This window comes from Perissodus microlepis, chromosome 3 (assembly GCF_051167445.1).
Source record: "Perissodus microlepis isolate ML-2025 ecotype Zambia chromosome 3, ASM5116744v1, whole genome shotgun sequence".
Lineage (NCBI taxonomy): Eukaryota > Metazoa > Chordata > Actinopteri > Cichliformes > Cichlidae > Perissodus > Perissodus microlepis.
The window spans coordinates 24616583-24635757 of NC_140463.1; the positions used below are offsets into that span (position 1 = coordinate 24616583).

General features: G+C 39.1%; 1 protein-coding gene across 1 annotated transcript; it reads right to left on the reverse strand.

Moving 5' to 3' along the window:
* Nucleotides 1-1075: 1075 nt before the first annotated feature.
* On the reverse strand, nucleotides 1076-19175 carry LOC146390687 (NLR family CARD domain-containing protein 3-like). Its single transcript, XM_084921981.1, has 11 exons — nucleotides 19087-19175; nucleotides 18886-19002; nucleotides 15013-15091; nucleotides 13565-13790; nucleotides 12914-13397; nucleotides 11711-11720; nucleotides 8893-10187; nucleotides 7566-7739; nucleotides 5620-5784; nucleotides 1772-1818; nucleotides 1076-1596 (listed from the first exon to the last, which is right to left on the reverse strand). The coding sequence occupies exons 1-11, from the start codon at nucleotides 19173-19175 to the stop codon at nucleotides 1076-1078; spliced, it is 3207 nt and encodes a 1068-aa protein (XP_084778107.1).

Sequence of the window (19175 nt, forward strand, 5' to 3'; positions counted from 1 at the left end):
TGACCCTGAATATTAGAGGAAGCAGATTTAAAAACACTTCATGTCATCTCTGTTCATTGAACCGACATCATCGTCTCACCAGCAGGGGGGCCATAAATCACCATTAGTGAAGAGTTCAGGGAGGTGTTAGTGACATCATAGCTGTATGTATCAATCTGATCAAAATACAAGTTCACCCATATGGAATATATATATATAAATCTTATAAAGTTTGTATTTGTCTTGTGTGAAACTTGTATGAAAAGCATACAAGAGTGAAAACAGATATAAGTTTCCTTGAAAAATTATATAATGAAACTTGTATGTTTTGGATACTTACTAAAACAATATATGAAAGTAATGAGAAAGTGGCCACTTTCATGAGTAAATCATGTAAGCCTTATATGATTTAAAACTTATATGATTTACTCATGAAAGTGGCCACTTTCATAAGTAAATCATATAAGTTTTTACTATTTCTTTTTCATATGGGCATGCTTCTTTGATTGGAACAGTTTTTAAAAGCAACTGTTTAGATAGAATAGCAGAAAAAAGAGAAATGGTGAATGTATTGTATACACTGAGTAATATGGGATGTCATCTTGTTCACTCATGGAATATTACCACAGACTGCTTGTTCTCAAGATATGGGGAAAAAAACACAAAAGAACTCTAATTTTGAAATCTGCTACTATTGAGACCTTCGTTATTATCCCGCTTCTATGATAGGTTCCAAAAATGAGTGTAAGAATAAAACAGGAGAGGTTGAAAAAATCTAATTAAGAAAGAGAAATCCAACATTCATTTTAATGAGCTCAGACTTGTTGAAAATGCAGAGGAACTGGTTGCGAACTGAGCTTCAGAGAAAACACAATATACTGATATTCATTGTGAAGCTTTGAGTGGAAAAATACAAAAAAACAATGTGTGGATCCTTGAATAATCGTAGCTTCCATCTTTAAAGGACTGAAGAGGAAGAAGTTGAATGAATCTGAATCTGAAAACATGTTTCTGAGTGAAAGAAACAGACATGTACAGACTGAACTATCTGTTCAACAGTCAGAGTGTTTCTTTAACAGGAGGACACTCTTTACACTCAGCACAGACTCACTGAGGAACCAGACCAGACCCTAAATCCAGGATGAAGAGTTTCCGTGAATGTGGTGTTGAAGGTGTGGAGGTGGATCATAGTGTGAGAGGAGACGGTGTAGAAGGACAGAGTACCAGCAGGACAATCCACATACACTGCTACTTTGTTAGAAACGGAAGAGGAGATGGATGTTACTTTGTTATTGTGCCAGACAGAACGAGGACCATCATCATAGCAGTACAGACTCCAGGACTGATCATTCCGTCCAAACAAACAGTTATCACAACCTCCTTTCCTTCGGATACTTTTGTAACTCACTGATATATAAACGTCTCCTTTCCACTCAACCTCCCAGTAACAGCGACCAGTCAGACCATTTCTACACAACAGCTGAGGCCACCCATCAAATCTGTCTGGATGATCAGGATATGACTGAACCTCATCCACACGTGTCACCTTCCTGTTGTTGTCAGACAGTTTGAGTCTTTTGTTTACTGTGTTTGTGTCGATTGTGAGTTGACAGGAATCTGATGGAGAGAACAAACACAATCCAGTTGCAGTTATTGATCCATCATCTGTTCATTGATTGACACTTTGATGATGACACCTGACATCAGAGATGTGAGTGAGTGATGTGACAGTTTGAAGATGGTTGAATGTGTGCTGCTTTGTTTTCATGAATCATATTAAAAACACACTTACACTTCCTCAGACCTGGTGTCAACCATCGGACTCCAGCAGGCTCCACCCTGAAAGGACGAGGGGGGTCAGACCAGCACAGTCTCTTTCAGCATGCACACATGGACATGACATTGCTCTCACACACATACTGTTTTACATTGATAAAGGAACAGTCCAACATTTTCACAAATACACTTCAATCCATACGTGGATCAAACTGCTGATGTTTTGGACGGATCCTGGATCTGTTAGTACACTACTGTATTGAATGATATATGACTGACTCAAATTGTGACCTTCATAATCTTTATATTCATCTTCTCTTTAGCTGGAAAAGATACCTCCATGCCTTTGCTCTCATTCATGATCTTGATTCATGACTGAATTAGTTATTATTTAAAAAAATATATAAAGCTGTTAAAATGCTTAATATTGGAGCCTATGAAAGGCAGATTAGATACTTTTACTTTTCCAGAGAATGATTGTTCCAGGTCCTGCTGAGGGGTGTCTAACATACCTGGTTTAATCCATTTTGAAACATCTATTTGATGAAAAGTAGTGATAAGAATTTGGTCGTTCTAGAGTACCATTGTGTTTTAGAGTTGTTGTTGTTTTGTTTTTGTTTTTTTTTACTTATCTGTGATAGTTTATTTTTCCATAAAAATTTTGAAATATTGGAGTATAATGATTCAAAACAAATTATAGAGGCTTCATCGAGGATCAGTGGAAACAAGTAGTTTTTTTTTAGGAAGAATCACCATTTTAGGTAGCTTTTCCCATGAGTGATATAAGTTCTCCAACATATGAGATCATCCTTTGATCATCAAGTTTAAGCAGAAGAATATGATTCATCCAGTCTGAAAGCCTGGCAGAAAAATGTATACATAGATTTTTGATGTTACCTAACTGTAGTGGAGTTTTGGAGGTGTGCTGAATATTACAATTGAGAGGCAGAATTGATGATTTACTCAAGCTAAAGGAGTTGTCTGATATAGATGAGAACTCATCTATAAGTGTGACCGTCTTTGTGAGTTCCTAAAGAAAAGTAATATATCATCAGCATATAGGCTGTATTTTCAGTTACAGCTCCTTTAATATTTACATATTGTCAGATTGTTGATGCTAGTAGCGCAATGAAAATAACAAAAAAGCAAGTGGGAAAGCAGACAGTCCTTTCTGGTGCCTCTTTGTAGATTGAAGCTTTGGAGAGTAGGATCATTTGCCATAAACCATGCATTTGAAGAGCTGTATAGTCTAATCACGATCAGTCTTGATCCAACAAATGAAGAAAGAACCAAAATCCAAATGTATGTAGAAATGCTAATACAAATTTTCAGTTTATCCGGTCAAATGTTATCTCTGCATCTAATTTGTTGATGTAGCAATAATCTATTACATTTATTTGTTTATTTGTATTATTGGCATGTATTATTAGCAAGTGTCTATGTTGATATAACGTGATTGCTCAGGATGTATTGGCATAGATTTTTCAAATTATTTCAAGGTCTTAAGGTCACGGTATTTCAAGTCTCTTGGACGAGTAATGAAATGTTTTTCTCACTGAAAACATTACGTCCAGATAAACAGAATTAACTTTTTGCAATTTCAAGGTCTACATTTATAACTGAAATGGGTGGTAGCTTGATGGAAGTGTAGAATCTTTGCTTGGTTTGAGAAGTAGACTGATGATTGCAGAGTTCATAATGCTACTGCCCCTCCCTGAAATGTGGTCACTTGTTGGTTCCATGGTACATGGCTGGATGTTCTGGCGTGGTCATTGACCCACTCCTTTGGGAGTGTCTTTTGAACTATTTTATGTTGGGGAAGGGGGGTATCTCTGCTGGCCAGTTCTTGGGTGCCTAGGGGTCTCGGCTTTTGCCAGGAAGACTGGCCTCTGGCAGGTCCATTGCCCATTGCCTCTGGTTCTCTGGGCCTGTCGCCATTTGGCCTTGGGTGACCGTGGGGCTACCTCCTTCTTTTGCTAGGAATGATACTCCATTGTTGGCCTCACATTCTTCTTCTTTGGGGACTGCGAATGGCTCAGATCACACCACAATAAGCATGTTGGGTTTTTTTGCATTTTCATATTTTTGTGTGTATGGTGTTTATTATTTTTCCTCCCTTTTTTGTTTCTTATAGTGGAAGCAGTTGGTGATATGTTGTACTTTTCTATTTGTGCTCTATCATTTAACTGGATTTTTTTCCCTGCCATTTAAAGATTGTCTATAGAGGAGCCTATAGAGAATTTGGAAAAGAAAAATGTGTTTGGCACAGCAGTGCATTCAGATCAATTCTGTTTTCAAAAGCTGTCAGACAGGATAGGATTTGAAAAATAAGTAAATAAATAAAATTGTAAAAAGTTCAGAGATATTGAGTTGTGTAAATATGATATCTGAACATATTAGAAGAAGTATGTTTGTTGCTAAAATGGTTTACGAATATTCAACATGTCCATATATATGCTTGGGAGTCATCCTACCTAGTGCTCTGTTTACCACTGGGAACACTGTTACCTTCTACCTCTACATCTTCTCGAGCTCTTCTCTGGGCCCTTGGTATTTCTCAAGCTTCTCGTGTTCCTTCTTCCTGATGTTGCTGTCATTCAGTATCACTATGTCGATCACTGCGGCTGTCTACCACCACTATATCCTGTTGGTTAGCCACCACCATTTTGTCCCACAGGATTTTAGCTCTGTCATTCTCTACCACCCTAGGGGGTGTCTCCCATTTTGACCTCAGGACTTACAGGCCATACTCAGCACAGATGTTTCTGTATACTATGCGGGCCACTTGGTTATGGCATTTCATGTACGCTCTGCCAGCTAGCATCTTTGTTGTTATGTGCTGGATTGTCTCAGGGGCATCTTTACACAGCCTGCACCTGGGGTCTTGCCTGGTGTGATAGACCCCAGCCTCTATGGATCTTGTGCTCAGAGCTTGTTCCTGTGCTGCCATGATTAGTGCCTCTGTGCTGTCTTTCAACTTTGTCCAGCCATGTGGTAACTTCTGGATGTCAGCCACTTATTTGCTTTTTGTGCATTTACTGTTAAAAAGTGTGTGTTGATGAGAGATGTTCTAACTGTCATTTGTTGCATAACATAAATTTTAAAGCCAGGCTTTGTTTGATTGGTAACTAATAAATTCTGTTAATACTGCAACAGTGCAAATGAAAACATAGTCAAAATGCTATAAATGAAAATATGATTCAAATATTGTAAGTATGAGTGCAGTAAAAAAAATGACAGCAACTGTAAACTGTACAAAAACAACTGTAAATGATGAATTCTTCAGTAAGCTGCTCTAGTATTTGCAGAAAAGTTCCTGTAAATTGAATTAATAGTAGTCACTGTCTGTTTTATATATTTATTTATTTATTTTTATTTTGTATTATTGTGTATTGGTTTTGTAAAGCAACTTGGGACTCCTATGTTTTCCTATTCTGCAAGTGTGCTTGCCTTTAACTGTACAAAAAATATTTTCCCTAAGTTGTTAGGATATACAACCGTTCTTGATTATAAAATCTTGGTCATAATTTATTTTTCTTCTTTTCATCAACCTGCTGTAGGCTAAGTGATCCTGCTGTTTACAGTTTTTATGCTAAGGTAGGCTAAACACATTTTAGACTTATCACTACAAAGATATAATTCTGAATTAAGCTCATGGGGAGAATAGTAATTTTCTAACAATGACTTCGCCAGTTATAAAGCTATAAGAGCTAAAAGGAGATCTATCTAAATAGTGAATAAATGGCAACAAAATGCGGTTAACATTATTGTACCTAGAAAAGATCTTGACCATCAGGAACTCAATGAAGGACACACAAAAAATGTTACCATCTTTTCCTTCTGTTTAGGACATTTTCTCCATACCTGACATTCCAGTATGGATCCTTCACTTCAGCTGACAGTGGCTTGATTCCTGACTCTCCTAGATGATTGTATCTCAGATCCATCTCTTTCAGATGGGACGGTTTGGAACTCAGAGTTGTAGCCAGACAAGCAAAGCCTTCCTCTGTTACTAGACAGCCTGAAAGACTGCAGACACACCAAATAACAATCCACCTGTGATCAGACTCAATGCCATCCATCCATTATATCATTCAGTTCATTTTAGCTCTATCCATAATGTGGCAAGTTACAAAAAATAATACTACTTGTGTCAATTATTTAAATAAAACACATCGATTTTCAGAAACTCTAGGAGCCACAAGTAGGACTGCAGTCTGAAACTGAGGTACAATGAGGTCTTAAAGAATCATCAAGAGATTTAACAGAAAGTCATCAAGAGAACCTATTATGGCCAAAATATGTTCTGTCTTTCTAGTCCCTGTCAATACTATCAGTGTGGCATGTTTTATCAACTTAAGTTTCAGGGAGTTTTTAGGACAGCCTAATTTATTTTGGATTTTGCACATTTTGTTTCTGAATGTGTGTTTTCTTATTTTTGTGTTGCACCACTAGAAGGAGTCCCTTTTTATAGCTGCAAATCACCAGCATGTTTATGCATTGCCTTCCCTATTTCAGTAGGATGCCAGGACCTGACAGGAGAGCAGTGACTGGTGTTAAGGTTCAGAAATTGAGGAAGGAGAGTAAAAACAACCATGGTCCAGAAGAGCTTGGTCAAACAATTGATTTTAATGAAATACACGCGTGGGGGGACCAGCGCCGTACGCAGACAGCGCTGATCTCCGACTAATCAAAGCATAAGCAGATATTTTATACCATCAGGGCTTGAATTTAATGACGCCCCTTCAACGTCACAGATACATTTCATACATAATTTCCCAGACCACAATGACTTTTAACACAGTTTAAAAGAACATTGTCTCTATCTTCATGGCAGATGTTTCCTGTCAACCTTTTGACTGCCGCTTCTTCTGCAGTGAGATAGCACTTCTGCACGCCCGCAGTTACAGGCAAACATGATATGTCACGACCTCACTTGGCACTCTGTGTCACCTCTCACCTACTAACGCTCGCAGTCAAACAGAGGCCACTCTCAAATGTGTCAGCAGTTTACTAAACCTATATATGTAGTATATTGAATAAATGTTTTAATCAAGAACCTCTACTAAAAGCTTAATAAAAGAATATAAAAGTATAAAAGAAAATAATGAACAACCTGGTTATTCAAATAGCATCATCCAAACAGCTCCTCAGAATAACCTGCACTTAGACTCTGCTTTCGGTTTCACTTCTGCAAAAGGCACACTCTGCAAACCTGCAATTTCCTGTCAGCCTGCAACTTAGTCTTTCTGAAAGACACACACACTGTTTGAACATCTGAATGCAATATCAATGCTGTAGATTATATTATTAATGCAATGGTAATGATGATGATTATTAACAATAGCAGCAAAATAATTTCCCTGATCTCCACACTGGATAAAGCTAAAAACCTGAAATTAAAACAGCTTTCCATTACATGTCTGTTTTTAATGCAGTGTTGTCTAAGGCCTTTGAAGATTGCAGGTAACCAATATCCAAAGAGATTTCTCCAGGTTATTTTGATATTTTGATATTTTATACTGTAGATCATGAGATATTTAAAGTCTTCATATTTTACACTGAAGTTTTTTTTTACCATTTGTATACAGTGTCTTTCAAATTTGTAAAACCTCTCCTCATCTTTGCATTTGAGAAATTCTGTCTTTTTAATAGCTACCAAAAACATTTTGATTATAAACACCTTTTATTGGTAAGGCTAATGATGTAGTAAATGGTAGATAAAAGGTCACTCTGCATTTTTATAAAGGTTGAGTATACAGTGACAAACTGAGATTTTAAATGGTCAGTTGAAAAGTCTGAATCCTGACCTGAGAGTTTCCAGTGTACAATGTGGACTTTCCAGTCCTGCAGAGAGAGTCTTCAACCCTGAGTCCTGCAGGTTGTTGTTACTCATGTCCAGTTCTCTCAGACTAGAGGACTGGGAGCTGAGAACTGATGACAGTGCTTCACAGCTTCTTTCTGAGAGGTTACAGCCACTCAATCTGAAAAACAAGAAAGAGAAATAATGATGAAGACTTTGATACAGTCTGGAGCATCATGGTGTATGGATAGAGGTGTTTTGTGAATTGGAAAAAACCTCTGAAATGGAAAGCATTTGGTGGGAGGTCCAGGGAGTGGTATATTATGAATCAGTGCTGAAAGTTAAAAGGTACACGTTTCTCCTCTAAAATACATCCTATTATGGCAAGCATAACAGAGGTGAAAAAGGAGATACAAGACTGCGCGGAAGGTGAGTTACAAACTGAACTAGGATTACTAGCATCAGAAGAAGATGTAGTTACAGTCTGCTAACTAATGTATATGCATTAGAATTAAAGAACAGAATTCCTGGACTTAGAGACAAGTGAACAACCTCAGACTAGTAAACCTGCAAGAGGAACCTGAAGGGTTAGACCTATGTTCTTGATTTGGTGAAATTGATCCTGGAGGCACTTGGTGTTGGCAGCTGAATTCTTCAGGAGAGAGTACAATTGGTTCTGGACAGAGATTGATATAAGCAATCAATCTCACAATCATCGAGCAGACTGAATGTGGAACTTCTCAACCATACGACAAAAATAAAAGTAATGTATATTTAAAGGATAGACAAAGATATTTTTATCCAAGAATCAAAGATTATTCTGATACATAAGGAATATGATCCAGTTTACTAAGATTAAGTAAGGATGATTGTAACATATTAGAATCTAAGTCACATGTTTAATGAACAGTGAAACAGTCAGAAATTTGTTTTGAAGATCAGAAGAAAAATGAATGAGAACAGTACAGTAACAGATGGTTTAAAGGTGCTTTGCAAATAAACAAAGCATATGTTTGTTTGTTTTTGGTTTTTTTAAGTATTTCTTTTTATGGAATTAATTATCAGCTATGGGTCCGGGTACTTTATTTAAGGATTATACCGAAAAGTTTTTTAGAAATCCTTAGACTTTCTGCTCGGTTGAAATATTAGAATTATTGTATACTTGGTTGTGTGGTGACAACTAAATAATTTCAGTTTCTAAAACTATTGAAACTTCATAGTGCCTGCACTTATTACATTCTTCAGGGTTTTCTCTCAGAAACTGTGCTGGCCTACTGTTTTGACAATTCAAATCAACATTTTAAGAAAAAAGGGTTGAGTATGTTTTTACTTACAAAGCTTTCTTGGAGGCTTTAACCACCGGCAGCAGCCTCAGAAGAGCCTCCTCTGAAGCAGAGTATTTCTTCAAGTCAAACACATCAGTACATTCTTCTGATGACAGTAAGATGAAGACCAGAGCTGACCACTGAGCAGGAGACAGTTGGTCTGTAGAGAGACTTCCTGAACTTAGGGACTGTTGGATCTCCTCTACTAGCGAACAATCATTCATTTCATTCAGACTGTGGAAAAGATTGATGCTTTTCTCTGCAGACAGATTCTCACTGAGCTTCTTCTTGATGTACTGGACTGTTTCCTGATTGATCTGTGAGCTACTTCCTGTCTGTGTCAGCAGCCCTTGTAGGAGACTTTGATTGGTATGCAGTGAAAGACCCAGGAGGAAGCGGAGGAACAAGTCCAGGTGTCCATTTGCACTCTTTAAGGCCTTGTTTACGGCACTCTGGTAGAAGTGTTTCTCTGCAGATTCTCCTGTTTCAGACTCCTGGGAGGTTGTTTGTTGTTCTTCCAGCAAATTCAGTCCAGAGCTGATGAAGGTCAGATGGACATGAAGAGCAGCCAGAAACTCCTGAATGCTCAAATGGACGAAACAGAACACCTTGTCCTGGTACAGTCCTCTCTCCTCTTTAAAGATCTGTGTAAATACTCCTGAGTAGACTGAGGCTGCTGCAACATCAATGCCACACTCTGTCAGGTCTGATTCATAGAAGATCAGATTGCCTTTCTGCAACTGCTCAAAAGCCAGTTTTCCCAGCGATGCAATCATTTCCTTGTTTGCTGGACTCCAGTGTGGATCTGTCTCAGACCCTCCGTCATACTTAACCTTTTTCACTTTGGCCTGAACCACCAGGTAGTGGATGTACATCTCAGTCGGGGTCTTGGGGAGCTCTCCTTCCTCTATCTTTTTCAGCATATCCTCCAGAACTGTAGCAGTGATCCAGCAGAAAACTGGGATGTGGCACATGATATGGAGACTTCGTGATGTCTTGATGTGGGAGATGATCCTGCTGGCCTTCCCCTTATCTCTGAATCTCTTCCAGAAGTAATCCTCCTTTTGAGGGTCAGTGAATCCTCGGACCTCTGTCACCATGTCAATACATTCAGGAGGGATCTGATTGGCTGCTGCAGGTCGTGTGGTTATCCAGAGGAGAGAAGAAGGAAGCAGATTCCTCCTGATGAGGTTTACCAGCAGCACATCCACTGAGGTGGACTCTCTAGGGTCAGTTACCATTTTAGTCTTGTGGAAGTCCAGAGGAAGTCGACACTCATCCAGACCATCAAAGATGAACACAACCTCAATGGTTCAATGGTTCAATGGTAACTTTATTGTCCCTAACGGGAAATTGATTTGCAGTATGTCCGTACAAACAAACAAACAGACAACCAACACATCACATACACTCACCAAAATAATATAATATAAGCCTGATAAAACAACCTAGATTTTTCATCAAAAAAGTGCAATGTGCAATGGCAACAACACTTATGGTTTAGTGTTATTAATTATGATAATAGCACTAGGTATAAAAGACAATCTATGTCTCTTTGTCTTCACTGCAGGCACTTTATAACGACGACCTGATGGAAGCAGTTGAAAATCATTAAAGAGAGGATGATCTGAACACAACAGGACAGAGGTTGCCTTCCTCAGCACCTGCCTGTTATAAAAGTCCACAAGCTGGACCTGAGACCTCCCTGAAATCTTGCCAGCCACTTTAACCAGGTTGTTAAGTCTGGACTTATTGTTCAGGGACATATTACCGTACCAAGCAATGATACAGAAAGTTAAAACAGATTCAATAAAACTTTTATAAAAAAGAGTCATCATTTCAGATGAAACATTAAAATCTCTCAACCTCCTTAAAAAGTACAGTCTTTGTTGAACCTTTTTCACTGTAGCAGCAAGATGTGACTCAAAGGACAGAGTCTTATCAAGAACAACCCCCAAATACTTATAACTGTCCACCAGTTCAATGGCTGCACCATTTACCACTGTTAGCGCAGGATGGGGGGATGACTTCCTGAAGTCAATAACCATGTCCTTGGTTTTCAAGGTGTTGATCAGTAAGAAGGACTGATCACACCATGAAACAAACTCATCCACAACAGGCCCATGGGAATCCTCTTCACCATGAAGGAGGCTTACAATGACTGTGTCATCTGCGTATTTGATGAAATGCCTGTTGGCCTGTGTACTGCGACAGTCATTAGTGTACAAAATATACAGTAGAGGAGAGAGACAACAACCTTGTGGTGAGCCAGTAGAAGAGATCAGCTGTTTGGAAAAACAACCGTTTACTCTCACACACTGAGATCTGTCAGTTAAAAAGTCTAAAACCCAACCAACAAGATTAAAATCAAGTTTAAACTGGTTAAGAAGCTTATCAACTAAAAGATGTGGCTGGATAGTATTAAAAGCTGAAGAAAAATCAATAAATAAGAGCCGAGCATGAGCTTTGGCACCATCAAGATGGCGATAAAGGAAGTTCAACAGAGTGACCACTGCATCATCCACACCTCTACAAGGCCTGTATGCAAATTGTAGTGGATCTATAAGCTTCTCTACTTGCTGCAGGATCTCCTTCCTGACAAGTTTTTCAAAGGACTTCATCACTAAGGATGTTAGAGCGACAGGCCTAAAATCATTTAATGATGTAGGTTTTGTGGTCTTAGCAACTGGAGAAATAATTGATTTTTTCCATACCTCTGGAACCTTCTGTTGCTGAAGAGATAAAAGAAAGATGTAATAAAAAATACTGCATAATTACTCAGCGCATGTTCTAAGCACCTGGCCACATATATTATCAGGACCTGGACTTTTATTAGTCTTACTCATTTTAAAAAGATTTCCCACCCTTCTTTCATCAAAGAACAAAGCTGGGGGGCCTCTGGTGCTCTCTATTAAGAAATCAAGTGTATTCCTTGGATTATAATTATCATTAAATCTCAAATAAAATCTATTCAGCTCATTGGCTAACTGAGAGTCTGAACTAAAACCAGGAAGACTTATCTTATTACAGTCACTGTAACAGTGACCAGTCATGTGTTTCATGCCTGCCCAGGCCACCCTTAAGTTATTGCTACCCATCTCCGCCTCTACCTTATCCTTGTATTTTATTTTGGCTTTTTTAATTTCTGATCTAATCTCCTTCCTAATTTCTCTAACTTTCAAGATATTCCCTTCAATAAAAGCTTTTTTCCTTTCGTGAATCAGCCTCATAAGAGCTTTTGAAGACCATGGTTTGTTATTAGGGAAAAAATGCACAACCTTTGAGGGGATAATCATGTCTCTGCAAAAGGAGATATAGCTGCAGACAACGTCAGTGAGTTCATTAATGTCTCTACATGATTCTATAAACACCGACCAGTCTGTACAGTCAAAGCAGCCCTGCAGGGCTAAAGAGGCATCGTCACTCCAAACCTTTATGCGGTGTTTCCTCACTTTCTCTCTTCTCAGTACAGTCTTGTAAACTGGCAGAAGATGCACCGTGTTGTGATCCGAGGATCCGAGGGCGGGGCCAGCCACAGATGTATACGCACCTTTTATGGAACCGTAACATAGATCCAGAGTCTTATTGAAGCGTGTGGGACAGTTCACATACTGATAAAAACTGCTCAGTGTTTTCTTCAAGTCGCAGCGATTAAAGTCCCCAAGAACAATATTAGGGGCTTCAGGAGAGAGAGATTGTAGTGAGTGGATGACGTTGGAGATGGTGTCAGTCGCATTCTTAGGATTCGCTTTAGGGTGGATGTAAACGACGGTGACGTTAATCTGTGGGAATTCCCTAGGCAGATAAAACGGCCTCAAAGACACAGAGAGGAGCTCAATGTCAGGCAGACACACTTGTCTACGAACGGTCACGTTTTTGCACCATTTCTGATTTATATACAAACACACCCCTCCTCCTTGAGATTTCTGGGTAGCTCCGGGGTCTCGATCCAAACGTATGGGAAACCCGAAGCCATTTAGTTCCAGAGAACAATCAGGGTCAGAATCCTTGAGCCAAGTCTCTGTGAAACCTGGAAGTCTTCAAGTCTTTGGTTTCAGTAAAGAAGTGATGTGCAAGCTCTACCAAACTGAACTTTTCCTCTTTCAGCACATTCAGCTCTCTGAAAGAGAATGGATACATGAACTGGATGTCCTGGTTGGCTTTGTCTTCAGCCCAGTCAAGACTGAACTTCTGTGTTAAGACTGTTTTACCGATGCCAGCCACTCCCTTTGTCAGTACTGTTCTGATTGGTTTATTTCTTCCAGGTGAGCCTTTAAATATGTCTTCTTGTCTGATTGTAGTTTCTAAACTGCCTAGTTTTTTGAATGCTATTTCAATCTGTCTGATCTCATGTTCATCATTGACCTCTGCAGTCCCTCCCTCTGTAATGTAGAGCTCTGTGTAAATCTCATTCAGAGGTGTTGGATTTCCTGCTTTAGCAATCCCCTCAAACACACGCTGGAACTTCTTTTTTAAAACAGATTTTTGGTTCTGATAAACTACATTGGGAGTTCCTAAAGACACAAAAGGGCGGAAAAATATCAAGTAAGTATTTATAAACTAGAGATGCCACTTATTTCTACAACAAACAGGTGTTTGAATACATTTTGGTAGATCTCTTGACACATGTGTTGGATAGATGTTCATCTATCAACTTAAATTTTAAAAGAATTCCTCTTACTGTTCTGCAGTCGCTCAACCAGTTCTTTCTGCTTCATTCTCTTCAAGACGTTTAGTATGATCATCATGAATGCCTCCCTGCTGGTCCTCCTCTGGTCTTCATCCTCATGCCTTATCTCCTCATCTCCACTCTGATCCTCTAAGCATTCGGGGTAATCTGAGCTCAAACTCTCCTGTATCTTCTTCAGTTCAGTCTTCACATAGGTGACAATGTTGTTCTCCAGGAGCTGGAACAGAATACTATATTAATGTCTCAGTCACTGAACAACTTTGGCTTATTCGGCAATGAAAGAACAGAAGGGGAAAAACAGAGTACTAATACCAAGGAGCATTCAGTAATGGTAAATAAATGCCTGGGGCACCTAAGAGAAAAGTGAAACATAATCTTAGTATCAGGGGCTGGGACTCTGGCCAAGTATTTTGAGTGTTTTTGGTAAATTTGTATTTTCTTATAAATATATGTGTAGTTCTGGTGTCGCATTATTAGTTAGGTTTTAGTTGAGTCTATTCTATTTTAGATCCATCTATGTCCTCTTCTGTAAGCCTGTTCTGGTCATCTCTATGTAGTCTGCCACGTATTTCATGTTAGCGTATTTCATGTTGTCTAGTTGGTGCTGTCGTATCGACATCTGTGTTTCCTGTTGTATTTTGAAGGTCTGGAGTTTCCTCATTCAGTGTGCTTAGTTTTACCCTTCTCCTGTGGTGTCATTATGTTCATTTTTCTCAGCCATTTCCCCATGTGATTCCACTTCCCCTGATCACCCTTGTGTGTATATAGTCTGTGTGTTCCGTTCCATTCTGTCTTTGTCAGAACGTCTGTGTTACCACGTCTAGCCATAGCACTCATAGTAGTCACAGTGATCATAGCAATCATAGTTATCACGTTTAGTCACAGTGATGTTGTTTAGTTTGTCACGCAGTTTGCCTTGCCTTATTTTGTATTCATGTTTATCAGCCAAAATAAAATGGTTCACTTTTGGTTTAAATCTCCGCTCCATCTCCTTCTATATCTGCACTCAGTCTAAAGTCAAAGCAGGTTCACCTGATCCAGCCCTATTTATAAGCTTTGTCAAAATGAAAGTTTGAATGTGTTGTGTTTGACTTATTCTTTATGTGATACTTTTATGGTTTTCTGTATATGACCTGCCAATGGACTACAGATGCAAAGAACTATAAGTAAGCATGCAGTCCAAGAGTAAAGCCATTTGTAGAGATAATAAGGTACCACAAGCTCTGATATGCAGGTGTTGTCAAGGTCATATGTCAGTTTACCTCAGCATTTCTTTACACTCTGGTACAAACATTACTGTGACTGTAGCTAAAAGTAAACAGAGAAGTCAGAGGTCTGACCACAAACCTTTTGTTTGAAAGGCAAACTGGCTCTACTTCCTGATCCAAAAGATGGAAATGGCTATCAACCAAATAGATAGTTGATGTGGATGGACAAACCGTAAATATGGAGTCCAGTTGTTTTTGATGCTGGTTGAAAGACTGGCCACTGGGAACCTCTAGGTGTTGCCGCTGTCCTCTGTGGGGGAGTTATGAAGAATATGAATAATACAACAAAACGTTATAATCAGTTATTTAAGAAGCTGCTGTTCCTCCACGTCCTACAAAACAGCTTCCACCTGCTAAACACCTTGAGCCTGGAGCTCCGAAGGTGCCCTATAGTATCTGGCATAGAGACATTTACAAGAATGAAGATCAGTAGCTTCCTGTATTCTTGACAGTGCTGTTGTCATCTGATCACCACCAACAAACGTGTTCAGTTTCCGTTCAGTCTGTTCAAACCGCCAAAATAAAACCTTTTATTAAAACACATTTAGCAAAACATTGCTATAACAATATATACTAAAGATTAAAGATTCAATTCCCTCAAAGGATCTGCAGTGCAAGTATTATATATATTTTTAGATATTAATCTCAGGATGTTATAAATCCAGAGGATTTTGACAGTTAGAATGATTCTGGGATGTTGATTAATTTAATCTAACATACTACTCCTGCTGTAACCAGCTCTCTGTAAGATGGAATAGGTCAACATGTTAGTTATTTACTATAATATTAAACACTAAACACTGCAAATACAAAAAGAGACTTAGAAGAGTCAGACCGAACTAGACCTAGTTTCAACATACAATTATTTTTCTTGTTTTACATTTTTCTTTGTGAATTTTAGGAATAGATGTCTTTGTTTGTTTGTTTGATTGTTTTTTGTTCACTTACTTTAGGTGTTCTGGGAGCAGACACCTGTGGGGATGGAGTTTTACAATTTTAGGGTTAAGGCACATATGACAGGAGGATGGAAGATGTAGGACATTATATAAGTCGGCAGCTCTGCTACCTCATCTCAACAGTGGACCAAAGCTTTAATAACTTTGTGGCTATACAAAGCACCAAGACCAGGTGTAAACAAAGACTAACAGACTCTTATAGACTTGTGTAAACACATTAAATCCCTCACTCTACATATACAACTTACAGTGGCTTGCAAAAGTATTCGGCCCCCTTGAACTTTTCCACATTTTGTCACATTACAGCCACAAACATGAATCAATTTTATTGGAATTCCACGTGGACGACCAATACAAAGTGGTGTACACGTGAGAAGTGGAACGGAAATCATACATGATTCCAAACATTTTTTACAAATAAATAACTGAAAAGTGGGTTGTGCGTAATTATTCAGCCCCCTGAGTCAATACTTTGTAGAACCACCTTTTGCTGCAATTACAGCTTCCAGTCTTTCAGGGTATGTCTCTACCAGCTTTGCACATCTAGAGACTGAAATTCTTGCCCATTCTTCTTTGCAAAACAGCTCCAGCTCAGTCAGATTAGACGGACAGCGTTTGTTAACAGCAGTTTTACATCTTGCCACATATTCTCGATTGGATTTCGATCTGGACTTTGACTGGGCCATTCTAACACATGGATATGTTTTGTTTTAAACCATTCCATTGTTGCCCTGGCTTTATGTTTAGGGTCGTTGTCCTGCTGGAAGGTGAACCTCCGCCCCAGTCTCAAGTCTTTTGCAGACTCCAAGAGGTTTTCTTCCAAGATTGCCCTGTATTTGGCTCCATCCATCTTCCCATCAACTCAGCTTCCCTGTCCCTGCTGAAGAGAAGCCCCCCCAGAGCATGATGCTGCCACCACCATATTTGACAGTGAGGATGGTGTGTTCAGAGTGATGTGCAGTGTTAGTTTTCCACCACACATAGCGTTTTGCATTTTGGCCAAAAAGTTCCATTTTGGTCTCATCTGACCAGAGCACCTTCTTCCACATGTTTGCTGTGTCCCCCACATGGCTTGTGGCAAACTGCAAACGGGACTTCTTATGGTTTTCTGTTAACAATGGCTTTCTTCTTGCCACTCTTCCATAAAGGCCAACTTTGTGCAGTGCATGACTAATAGTTGTCCTATGGACAGATTCCCCCACCTGAGTTGTAGATCTCTGCAGCTCGTCCAGAGCCACCATGGGCCTCTTGGCTGCATTTCTGATCAGCGCTCTCCTTGTTCGGCCTGTGAGTTTAGGTGGACGGCCTTGTCTTGGTAGGTTTACAGTTGTGCCATACTCCTTCCATTTCTGAACGATCGCTTGAACAGTGCTCCGTGGGATGTTCAAGGCTTGGGAAATCTTTTTGTACCCTAAGCCTGCTTTAAATTTCTCAATAACTTTATCCCTGACCTGTCTGGTGTCTAAATCCAATCGAGAATCTGTGGCAAGATCTGAAAACTGCTGTTCACAAACGCTGTCCATCTAATCTGTCTGAGCTGGAGCTGTTTTGCAAAGAAGAATGGGCAAGAATGTCAGTCTGTAGATGTGCAAAGCTGGTAGAGACAAACCCTAAAAGACTGGCAGCTGTAATTGCAGCAAAAGGTGGTTCTACAAAGTATTGACTCAGGGGGCTGAATAAAAACACCCCAGTTTTCAGTTATTTATTTGTAAAAAATGTTTGGAATCATGTATGATTTCCGTTCCACTTCTCACGTGTACACCACTTTGTATTGGTCTTTCACGTGGAATTCCAATAAAATTGATTCATGTTTGTGGCTGTAATGTGACAAAATGTAGAAAGATTCAAGAGGGCCGAATACTTTTGCAAGCCACTGTATATAGAATCTTACAGAACAAAAGTTTCAGCAGAAGTCAGAAAGAGAGATTTACAAAACTAAAAATAATACAACAACAACTCAAAATCAAGTTAAGTGTTTTACATCAGAACTGATCTATTATACTGCATAATGATATGGTCTAATAAAATCAGCTCCAGAAAGTGAAGACCATTTAAATAATTTTTTATTATAATGCTGAAGAAATCAGTGTTCTTGTGGCATCACTTCAATGCACGCCACTTCACAGATGAACATAGAAATGTGTGTAAAATAGCTGAGCTGAAATTAAACATGTTGTCAGATTAATTCAGAAAAACTGAGTTAAATACAGCATCTTAATCAATGTCCTTTGACCAGTTGCCTTTAAAGACAAAGAGCTATGTCCAGGTCCAGGTTCATGTTAATATTTAGTTCCTTGTTTTTTCTCGTGAATAATGATGGAGCAGTGCTGTGAGTGCCAGACTGTGGCATGGAGAAGGACAGTCGTGGACCGTTAGAGATGGTCATCTCACCTCTGAGTTTTGGTCTGGCTCTCATGTTCCCCACACAGAGTGGTTTTAGAGGGAAGTACTCCCTCCTCCATGTTTCTTACACATATTAAGATATAGTACTGTGTAAAATCCAAGTTTTGAGTCAGCATTTATTCCTACATTATTCTCTACATTTTTCTTCTAGAAATTCAGACCTTCTTGTAATTTTTTATTTTGTTTTAACTGGTGTTGAGCAATAGATCTCCAGGCTTTCTGAAGGTCTTCCAAATTTTTATTTGGATACAGATGGTCTTTTCACTTATTTTTTAGTTCAGTTTGAAACTGAACTTGATTATTTTCAGAGTAATGTTTTTGTTTGTTAAGCTACTTAAATGGTGAAGTATGACTCATTCTGGCCACATCCTTTCTGGTGGAGTTTGCATGTTCTCCTCGTGTTTACTTGGGTTCTCTCTTGGTACTCCAGGCTTCCACTCACAGTCCATCAGGTAGTAGATTCAATTGATTTCATTTTTTTTTATAAAGCATCAAATCACAACAGTCACCTCAATTCGCTTTAGGTTGTACCATAAAAATCCTACAATAATGCAGAGAAACGCCAACAATGATATGACCTCCTATGAGCAAGCATCTTGGTGACCATAAACCACCATCATGAAATTCATTTAAATCAGATGCTGAGCTGTCAGCTATCAAAAAGTTTGTGTTACTATCAGCTCACCTCTCTGCAGCAGAGGGTTGTTCTTTAAAGTCAATCAAGTGTTGTTTAGAACGGTCACTCTTTAAAGACACACAGGTAGGTTCAGGTTCAAGTTTCTGTTTAGTTCCTCGTTTCTTCCTGTGAATAATGATGGAGCAGCGATGTGAGTGCTGAGCTGTGACATGGAGAAGAGACATGGACAGTTAGAGATGGTTATCTCACCTCTGAGCTTTGGTCTGGCTCTCAAGTTCCCCACACAGAGTAGTTTTAGAGGGAGGGACTCCCTCCTCTCTGTCCTCACACTGATCCAT

Excerpts from the sequence above, each read along its gene's own strand:
- LOC146390687 (XM_084921981.1), bottom strand. The coding sequence starts at position 19,175 with ATGGATCAGTGTGAGGACAGAGAGGAGGGAGTCCCTCCCTCTAAAACT. Across the intron at positions 7,740-8,892 it reads AAAGCCTCCAAGAAAGCTTT|ATTGAGTGGCTGTAACCTCT; the intron begins GTAAGTAAAAAC and ends CTTGTTTTTCAG. Across the intron at positions 1,597-1,771 it reads GACACCAGGTCTGAGGAAGT|ATTCCTGTCAACTCACAATC; the intron begins GTAAGTGTGTTT and ends TCTCTCCATCAG.